Raw genomic sequence first — 9,777 nt, 5'->3', positions numbered from 1 at the left:
TATTCGTTACCCAAAAAGAGAGAAGATATTCTAAAAAAATAAATTGATTTTGCACACGTGCCAACTAATTTTCATAAATCTTTTTTTTTAACATTTAACTCTGCGAATGTTCTGTACTGTAATACAGATTTTTTTTAATTTAAAATTATATTAAAATAATAAATATTAATTTAATATTTTTTAAATAAAAATCATTTTTAAAAAGTACTTCTACGGCAAGAAAAACACTCACGATCATTTCTTAAGGACACGCTCTCCGTTTATCCAGCCACGTTACATCAACCATGATTATTCAAAAAATTCAGGGGAAGTGAAGTCCCTCCACTCTTACTGTACCATCACATTCCCATCCACTCACCAGTCTACGCGTGGCAAATAAAATCTTGAAACTCTTCTTTCTTCGCCACAAATTTCCCACGCTAATCATCACTGCTTCACAGGATAATTTCTCAATAATAAAAATATTTAAGTATTCTCCATTTATCTAAGAATTTAAACACCTCACGAATCTCAAGGCCCACTAAATTAAGGAGGAGTTTCCAAAACTGTACCGATCCTGTGACCTCAACCATCACACCACCACCAATATTTTACCCCTACCCTGGTAAAGTTTTTTTACCGCAATATTTTGTCCTTGTCATGTATCTTCAAACGAAATATAGGTAAAAGAGTTATTTTTTATTTATGTTTTGAAAAAAAAAACTAGTGGAAAAATATATATATTTTTATCATTTTTATTTTAAAAATACAGAAAATTATTCTAAAATTTTTATAATATAAAATTTATTTTGTCACATTTTCTTTGACTAATTAAACATATATTTAATTTTTTTATATTTGTATATGTTGTCCAAAAACTAAAGAAACGCAATTTAAAGTGATAACCGTTTCGAAGGCTCAATCACAGCAGACCATGTCCATTCTCGTCATTTCATAATTCAAATTTAAAATTAACCGGCTTTAGAGAAAATGCCAGCGGGGCATTTCAAGTCTATTTAGTAATAATCTATTCAATCTAATTCTATGCATAGCAAAGACAGAAAGAAGACCTCTCTCTTTCTTTTACTAACAACGGATTAGTGGACTTTCATGCTTAACGGCGTTAGAATCAAGTCTTAACGGTCTCCCAGCCTCATCTCTCTCTCATAGTCTCATGGTCTCGTGTTTGTAGGAAACTGGTCTCGTTTTTGCAACCACCGCCTTTTTTTTTTTTTTCATTTTTATCTCATTTTTTCTCCGTTAAGGAAAAAACAACCACGCCCATTCTCTCTCTTTCTGGCGAGAGGTCTCAATCTCGCCGGAAATTCTGTTTCTCACCGCCGGAGAATCTGATTCTTAGCTGAAGAGAGAGGAACTTTGTAATTAAAAAAATTGAAGAAATAAAATATAGGGGAGGTTAACGTGCAATGCAGGGAAATTAAAAGAGAATCAAGGAAGGAAGGCAGTGTTTGGTGGGAGGATCTTACACGGCAAAGATGCTATGCTACTAATAAGTTGATACCTTCTTCCTTCAATTTCCCTTTCCTTTTGCCGTAATTTATTCGATCTCTCTCGTTTGAATTCTCTCTGTTTAAATTCTTCTCTTTTCTTCATTTCTCCGCTATGTATTTTTTCCCTCCTCCTCCTCCCTCCCTCCCTCTCTCTCTCCCCGTGAATTGGAGTCTGTTTCTGTTCTTTAATAATTGAGGTCCGTTTGCTGGTTACATTTGTTTCGCTCCAAGGTGTGCTTTGGTAATTTTGATTATCTGATCGGTTATTTTTCTGGAGTCCAAAAATGTTTTACTTAACTGGATTTTGTTAAATTTAAGCTGTTTTGGATCTTTTTGAAAATTGCACCTGCAAAATTTCCATTGAATTAACAATTCCGTGTTTAATTTCTATTAATGTTTTAACTTAGTTAATTTATTTTTCTATGTTTGGTTGGTGTGAATCATGAGAGGTTGTTGTTGTTGTTGTTGTTGTTGTTGTTATTATCATCATCAAATGAAGGAATAATTAATTTTGTTTTTGTTGTTTTGACTTGCTATAATTGCTTACTTTCCAATTAAGAGCTTAAGCTGAAACAACTTGCAGATTTTGGTATAAATGAAATTTAATTATTTGTAATCCTATCATCTATACTGTGCTTTTATCAAGTTGCCTAGTTTTGCCTTACTTTGCTATCCATAACTGTCCAAATTTTTGCCTTGCAGAGTTTCCGTAGAAGCATCTGAGATATTTTTTACACAAGTGTTAATGCAACAGCGGAGATCGAGTTTTTTCTTTGGGTGGGGGGGTTTTACATAGTCTTGTTTTAGGCATCAAATCATAATGCCATCTGAAATAATGGACTTACAGGGTTTGTCCTCATCATCATTTTTCTCTGAAGATGCTTCCTTTCCCAGTGAGGTACAACTGGTGGTGCATTTTTGTGTTTCATCCTTTAGTTTAATCATTTCCGATTTTGTTTGATGGTTAGATTGCATGTTTATAAGAGTTTATTTATTGGTGTAGATTGTAGTGCTTAATTAATTTTTTTTAATGTGGTTTTTGTATGAATTGTTATTGATTGATTTTGTTTTCTATGTGTGGCAGAGGCAGGTGGGGTTTTGGAAGTCAGACACAATGCCTGATCAACGCGGTCAGTATATTCGAGATACGCGTAGGTGTTACGGTTTTGATTCATCAGATAGACTGCCATTACATGGATCTTTTTTTTTTTTGTTACCTTTAGATCTTTTTGATTGAGAACTTGCAATTGTTTGCATGGCAGCTAAGCAGTATGTTGGTGAATTCCTCGGACATAACACAAGTGTTTTCTTATAGTCAGCCACTTTATAACTCTTTATCTTTCTTCCCAAACTGGGATCTGATCGTTTCTAGATTCTCACCTTTTTGTTGATTCATGATTTCGTTGTGTGGTTTAGAAGGTTGGATATATCTTTCAATTCTGTATCCCGGATCCCTAATAAGCCACTTGCACATTAAATAATTTATGAAGTATCTTGAATTGGCAAATGAAGAATTAGCTCCATGGGATGATGTAAGCTGCTATTGATGACGTATATAGGGTGACATAAACTGCTATTGATGACATCTATAGGATGACGTATTCTGTTGTTATTGAGAATATAATGGTTTAATTTTGTGAATATGGTTTATTGACCTGCCATAGTTTCTACCATGTTAAAGATATTATTAGTTAATGAATATCTAATCTGATCCGTCAATCAATCATGTGCCTCTAATAATCTTGTAGAAAGAAGGAACCAGAAGGAAACATAAATCGGATACTTATACGGCTCCTTTCACTTGGATTTTCTGCTGTCCTCGAAAGGGTTAAAATAGAAGCACAATGTAGTCTGTGTGCTCAGTTTCGATTGGTATAGGTGGGGCTGGTTCCATATTGAAATTTAATCAGAATTTTAGAATGTACTCTACCATGGAATTAATTATTGTTGTCTCTAAATTCTGTAGCAAACTAGTCTTTTTAGTGCATGATCAGTTTGTGAAATTATGTGATTGCTAGGTGAGCATAGCTCTTCTATTATGGTAAGCGAGTTTTCTTATGGAATAGAAACTGATATTATTTGTTGAAGAGCAGTTGGGAAATCATATGTCTTATCACCCAGTGAGAAACTTGTAGCTGTGGAGTCAGTTAAATCGCTTGAACATCCTCAGCCTTCCCTAATGCATGACCAGAAAATGAATCATAGCTTAGATAAGCATGCAGTGGGAGCAGAGAGAGCATTAAGTCGGTCCCTCACTTTGTTGAGACCCGTGGACAACAATACTGGTACAGGGACCAGTTTGAATGTACAGCCAACATCTTATTTTGCAGAAGTTGGCAAAGTGAATGCGATGGCAACTCAGCACGAGAATAGTCTCTTCTCAAGCTCGTTATCAGAATTATTTAGTAGGAAGTGTAAGTTTTTTTTTCTCAGTTGGCTTGTTTTTGCACACCTTGTCTGCAAACTTCCATGTAAATTTAAATTGTGTGCCACATGCCAGCCTTTCCCATATCCAGATTTGGTTTCTAGGATGTAGTCTCCTTTTGGGATACCGCATTCTGATCTACAGTTTCATGCTCTTGATGCAGTGAGATTATCTTCAACCAATTCTCTATATGGCCATTCTGTTGATACCATTGCCTCTCACTTTGAGGAAGAGGAACCTTTTCAGTCTCTTGAAGAAATTGAGGCCCAAACCATTGGAAACCTTCTTCCCAATGACGATGACTTGTTTAGTGGGGTGACTGATAGAGTAGAAAATATCAACCATCCCAGTGGTGGAGATGATATGGAGGATTTGGACTTTTTCAGCAGTGTTGGAGGGATGGATTTGGGGGATGATGGTTCTGTGGCCCAGATTGACTCTGAATTTCATGGAGGAGCTTCTAATGGTCAGCTGGGGGCATGCAATCTTTCAATGGCAGGAGAACACCCTTATGGTGAACACCCTTCTAGAACGCTCTTTGTGAGAAATATAAATAGCAATGTTGAAGAGTCTGAGTTAAGGGCTGTATTTGAGGTATGTGTTTGACATGGTGTTTTAAGTTGTCCTCCACCCATGTTATTAACTTGAGCTATTTGTCTTCAAAGAATGTTTCACTGATTTTTATTATTTTTATATTGAATGAGCAGCAATATGGTGATATTCGTACACTTTATACGTCTTGCAAGCATCGAGGTTTTGTTATGATATCCTATTACGATATTAGAGCAGCCAAAAACGCGATGAAAGCACTACAGAATAGGCCTTTGAGACGTAGGAAACTTGACATTCATTACTCAATTCCAAAGGTGGATTTTGCTGCCTTTCCTGGTTGTATTGTTGTGCATAGTCCATCATCACTTTACTTTATCAGAATGGCAGTCCCTTTGTTAGGATTTGTAATCTCTTGCATACTTTTGACATTTATTTACATGCATGAATCTTGTTACATGACCTGTTTCCTTTCTAATTACTTTTGTCAGGACAACCCTTCAGAGAAAGATTTTAACCAGGGCACTCTTGCTGTGTTCAACCTCGATTCTTCTGTTTCAAACGATGATCTTTGTCAGATATTTGGCGTCTATGGAGAGATCAAGGAGGTGAGCTTGGTTGCTGATTTTCATATATTGTTGTTGAGAAACTGTACAACCAAGGCATGAACCCGCATTGCTCTTGCATTGCAGATTCGTGAAACCCCAAACAGAAATCATCACAAATTTGTTGAATTTTATGATGTGAGAGCTGCAGAGGCTGCTCTTCATGCATTGAACAAGAGTGATATTGCTGGGAAGCGGATTAAGCTTGAAGCAAGCTGTCCAGGGGGTTTGAGACGGTGCGTATTGTCCAACCATACTAACTCTCCATTTATTTTTCCCCACATACTTTCTTTCTACTTTTGCTTTTGTTTATTTTGATTACCTATCCAATATAAGTGGGCGAGTAGCAGAAATATTTCCTCTCTTTCCATGTTTGGGTGGGATAAAATAGGCCAAAAACATTAGTTTTAAGCAGACAGAACCAATGGGTTTCCCAGTTCGCATTTACATTTTAATATCTATACTTGCTTGGCAAGATTGAAATGCAAGACCCACTCCATCCTCACCGTTTATTACTTTTTGTTGCCAATATTCAACTAATAGCTGGTTCATCATTTCTGCTGAATGGACCTAGACTTTTCTTAGGATCTGTTGCTAAAGTCTAGGTTTATTTTGGTTTTTGGCTGCAGTTTATTGCACCAGATTCCTCCTGAGTTGGAACAAGATGAATTTGGGCCTTTCGTGCAGCAGAACAGCCCTCCCAATAACTCAACTACTGGATTCTCTGGTAAGATTGTTGGAAATGAGATATCCTACTCACTAAATAAATATTCATGTCTCTTATGAAGCATTGTTAACAGGAACAATTATATCCACTGGCATGGATAATGGGCCTATTTTGGGAGCACCCTCTGCAACACAAGCCTCGTTTTTGGAATCTGCATTGCATCATGGAATCTCTTCTAGCGTTCCTAACAGCATGTCCTCACTTTCAAGAGTTGAATCAGCTGGCAATCAAACTGGCTTTGCTGAGCTCAGTCACTCACCAGGTCATTTGAAATTTGATATCCAGAGCACTTTAAATTTTCATCCTCATTCACTTCCCAAGTATGATGGTCTAAATAGTGGTGTTCACTGCAACTCTCCTGGAGCAATGGCTGCAAACATCAATCCAAGGCCACTTGAAAGAATTGATACCCGGCATTTAGCCAGAATTAGCCCAAATGGAAACCCAATTGAATTCAGTGAAGGAGGTAATTGCAAAGGATACCTTGCTGAAGTTGTCTTTTCATTTGTTCTTATCAGTTTTCTGACTCATATAGCTGGCAAAGCCCAGTGGTGCTACTAACAATACTGAAAGTTTTCAGTTGGTCACAAAAACTAAAATTTCAAACTTCCCTATCTTGTCCATGGAACTCCAGGAATTTCTAGATCAAGGTTTATAGGTTTCGTTGCGTCCATTTGATTCACTTGCTAGTTTCAAATGCAGATGATTAAAATTGAGATGTTAGAAAGATATACATGTTAAACGATTGAGTTTCTGGCCCAGAAGAATACTGGTGATTATTTGTTGCAATTTTGAATTCTCACAAAGATTCATTTGTCTGGCCTTTGCTCCATTTTATCAGTTTTTGGATCTGCCCGAAATGGAAGCTGCTCTCGACCTGGACATCACTATACATGGGGTAACTCCTATCATCACCAGCCCCCAGGCATGATTTGGCCAAACTCCCCATCATTTGTCAATGGAATTTCTGTAGCTCATCCTGGACCACGGCTGCATGGACCGCCTAGAGCACCACCTCCTATGCTGAATCCTGTTTTATCCATCAATAACCAACATGTGGGATCTGTGCCAGCTGTCAATCCTTCTCTCTGGGATAGACAACACGCATATGCAGGGGAATCTCCTGATGCTTCTGGTTTCCATCCCTGTTCTCTTGGGAGCATGAGGATTTCCAATAATTCATTGCACTCCATGGAATTTCTCTCCCCTAAGATGTTTCCTCATGTGGGGGGAAACTGCCTGGAACTTCCAATGCCCCCTCAAAATGTTGGGTTCCAATCACAACAGCAGAGGTCCATGGTGTTTCCTGGCAGAGGCCAAATGATTCCCATGATTAATACATTTGATGCTCCTGGTGAACGTGCTAGAAGCCGTAGAAATGAAGGCAGCACTAGTCAGGCAGACAAGAAACAATACGAGCTTGACATTGATTGCATATTGCAAGGGGAAGACAACCGAACAACACTTATGATAAAGAATATTCCTAACAAGTATGTGGTACCTAACTTCAATACGTGATTATATTCTGCTTGTCGGGTACTATTTATTTATTGCTGGAAATTTTTTTTGGAACAGTAACTTGTATTCCATGAAAGTGTGAGGTCCAGGCATGCTCAATGATTTCTACTTAGAACGAACTTCAAAAAACAAGAAAGACTTGCACTATTACTACATTTCAATTAAAATGTTGCCAATAATTCTTTTTTGTCTATGTTATTTTTTTAACACTGACAATGTGGTGTTGGTGGCAGGTATACTTCAAAAATGCTTCTGGCTGCAATCGATGAACGCCATAAAGGAACTTACAATTTTGTTTACCTACCAATTGATTTTAAGGCAAGTGCATTTTTATCTTAGAGAGGTTGCCCTTTAATTTCAAGGTTAAAGATGAATTGTGGGAAAACCATAGTATTCTAATAAACTTTCATTCAACATGCAATGCCTGACATTAACAACTCTTGCAGAACAAATGCAATGTTGGGTATGCGTTTATCAACATGATTGATCCCAGACAAATAATTCCATTCTATCAGGTTTGTGATGTGTAAGCTGTAATGTTGTAACAGATTGGATAAATTACTTTGAACACCCTTGTTATTCTGACCACTCCAATTACCCTAAATGTTACGGTGAGGTGGTCGTCTTGCAACATGATCATGAAGTAGGGGTGGGTAGTGTAGTTATAGAAATAAGAAGGGGTGGCCAATGGCAAATTTATCCCTAAAGTTTACATGCAAAGACTAAAGCTAAAAGGAAATTAAAATTATGGCAGGCATTTAATGGAAAGAAATGGGAGAAATTTAACAGTGAAAAAGTAGCATCGCTTGCATATGCCCGCATACAAGGAAAAGCAGCTCTCATTGCACATTTCCAGAATTCAAGCTTGATGAACGAGGATAAGCGATGCAGACCCATTCTCTTCAATACCGACGGACCCAATGCAGGTGACCAGGTACGCACATCACAGCAAGTCAGGCAATTTGGATTTAGTTGTGTTTCATTGTTGACTCGAACATAAAACAGAATGTAGAAATCCTGCTAAATGTGGTTGGAATTTTGTGCTTCTGAAAAATTTTCATTTATTGTGATGCCCAGAAAATGGGCCTCAGTCTTGTAGAGCAACCAAATCCCCCTTATTTAATGGTACTATGGTAGAGTCGTAGAGAAAAGAATGAAAGTAATTTCATGCTGACCCTGTCTTTATTGGCAGGTGCCCTTTCCAATGGGGGTTAATGCAAGAACTAGACCTGGGAAACCCCGAACCATCACCCATGAGGAGAACCAGCAAGGAAGCCCATCAAATCTGGCAGGTGGGGAGGATTCTTCAAATGGGGACGCTTCCTCAGGTTCTGGAAAGGAGTCTGATTAAGCAAGCCACTTGTTTTTGTGGGCTCTAACCTCGTAGGACTGAGTAATTTAAGATCGGTGCCACCCCAAGTCTTTACGGCGTTGTGGTGGCTGATTAAAAAGAGACTTTTTTCATCTTTTGAGAAGCTTCTTGAAAATTATAGAGGACTTAGCCAGACCTAAAGTGAATTTCCAATTTTATTCAGATTTTCATAGAATTCTGAAATGGTTAGACAAAGAAGCATCAGGTGGGGCTTCGAAATTTTGGATGTTGTTGAGAGTAATCTACACACACACACACAACATAGTATGTATAGGAGTTTCTGAGAAAATAAGGGATCTTTTTGCCGAGGTTCCGGAGGCTTCTGTATTTCCCGGGGTTTTGTTTGCTTTTGAATGTTGGGTTTGTATCCCATTTGTAATTTCTCGCTGAAATATACCGAAGTCAGGGACTTTTGTTTTTAAAATTTTTGAAGCGGTGAACCCGTGTGTGCCATTCTTGATAGTGCCCATAGCTTTTTATGTCTGTTCCTTTTCTGGAACCACGCAAGTTTATGGGCTGTTTATTGGAACGCGATGTTGCATCCTAGTTTATGTCTATGATTGATTCAGTGAAGGAATTCTTTCTGTTCAGCAAGCACATAGAGGGATAGACTAGGTGGTAGGTTGACCGGCCTATGCTTGCACCGCCGCCTTCTTTGGGGGCTACCGTTCTCGGGATAAGGTGTGTAAATTTCTTGTGCTGTTTGCTTGGAGTCCTTATTGGCTGGTTGAGTTATCTTCACCTCCAACATGTTGTGAAATGCCATGCCCCATTCTGTTTCACCATTACAGGTTGACCGCGTTGAGAAACCTTTACTCAAAAATACCTTTCCCTTTCCCTTTGTCTGTTATCTTTTTAAACGAGCACTGAAAAACATGAAGGGATAGGTATCATCCCAAACACTGAGAATATGGCAGAATAAAATATTTTCGACAATTGATTTACCACTGTGATTGAAGGCGTAACAAAAAAGAGAAGAAGATAATAGCAAATCATTACAAGAAATAAAAATAGTATAACAGTAGAAAAGGATGTCGATAATTTACTTGTTCAAAATTAAATTAAAAGACCTTGAAATGTAGAAATAGATC

General features: G+C 37.8%; 1 protein-coding gene across 8 annotated transcripts; it reads left to right on the top strand.

The window, feature by feature from the left end:
• Positions 1–1,032: 1,032 nt before the first annotated feature.
• LOC133700709 (protein MEI2-like 4) lies at positions 1,033–9,110 on the top strand. 8 transcript variants are annotated; one of them, XM_062124341.1, is made up of 15 exons: positions 1,033–1,493; positions 2,193–2,388; positions 2,575–2,620; positions 3,584–3,904; positions 4,079–4,509; positions 4,623–4,781; positions 4,956–5,072; positions 5,157–5,305; positions 5,699–5,796; positions 5,870–6,262; positions 6,638–7,286; positions 7,548–7,632; positions 7,761–7,829; positions 8,069–8,248; positions 8,507–9,110. In XM_062124341.1, exons 2-15 carry the CDS (start codon positions 2,311–2,313, stop codon positions 8,663–8,665), a joined length of 2,934 nt encoding a protein of 977 aa, XP_061980325.1. In that variant the 5' UTR covers positions 1,033–1,493; positions 2,193–2,310; the 3' UTR covers positions 8,666–9,110. The 8 variants fall into 8 exon arrangements, with proteins under 8 accessions (XP_061980325.1, XP_061980320.1, XP_061980322.1 ...); XM_062124336.1 differs by having other exon boundaries at positions 2,575–2,641; XM_062124338.1 differs by having other exon boundaries at positions 1,033–1,532; positions 2,575–2,641.
• The last annotated feature ends 667 nt before the right edge of the window (positions 9,111–9,777 follow it).

Source organism: Populus nigra, chromosome 8 (genome assembly GCF_951802175.1).
Source record: "Populus nigra chromosome 8, ddPopNigr1.1, whole genome shotgun sequence".
NCBI lineage: Eukaryota > Viridiplantae > Streptophyta > Magnoliopsida > Malpighiales > Salicaceae > Populus > Populus nigra.
Note: the sequence above shows the minus strand (reverse complement) of the source record. Positions and strands in the feature narration are given on the sequence as shown.

Excerpts from the sequence above, each read along its gene's own strand:
- LOC133700709 (XM_062124336.1), top strand. The coding sequence starts at position 2,311 with ATGCCATCTGAAATAATGGACTTACAGGGTTTGTCCTCATCATCATTT. Across the intron at positions 2,642-3,583 it reads TCAGTATATTCGAGATACGC|TTGGGAAATCATATGTCTTA; the intron begins GTAGGTGTTACG and ends GTTGAAGAGCAG. Across the intron at positions 7,287-7,547 it reads ATAAAGAATATTCCTAACAA|GTATACTTCAAAAATGCTTC; the intron begins GTATGTGGTACC and ends TGTTGGTGGCAG.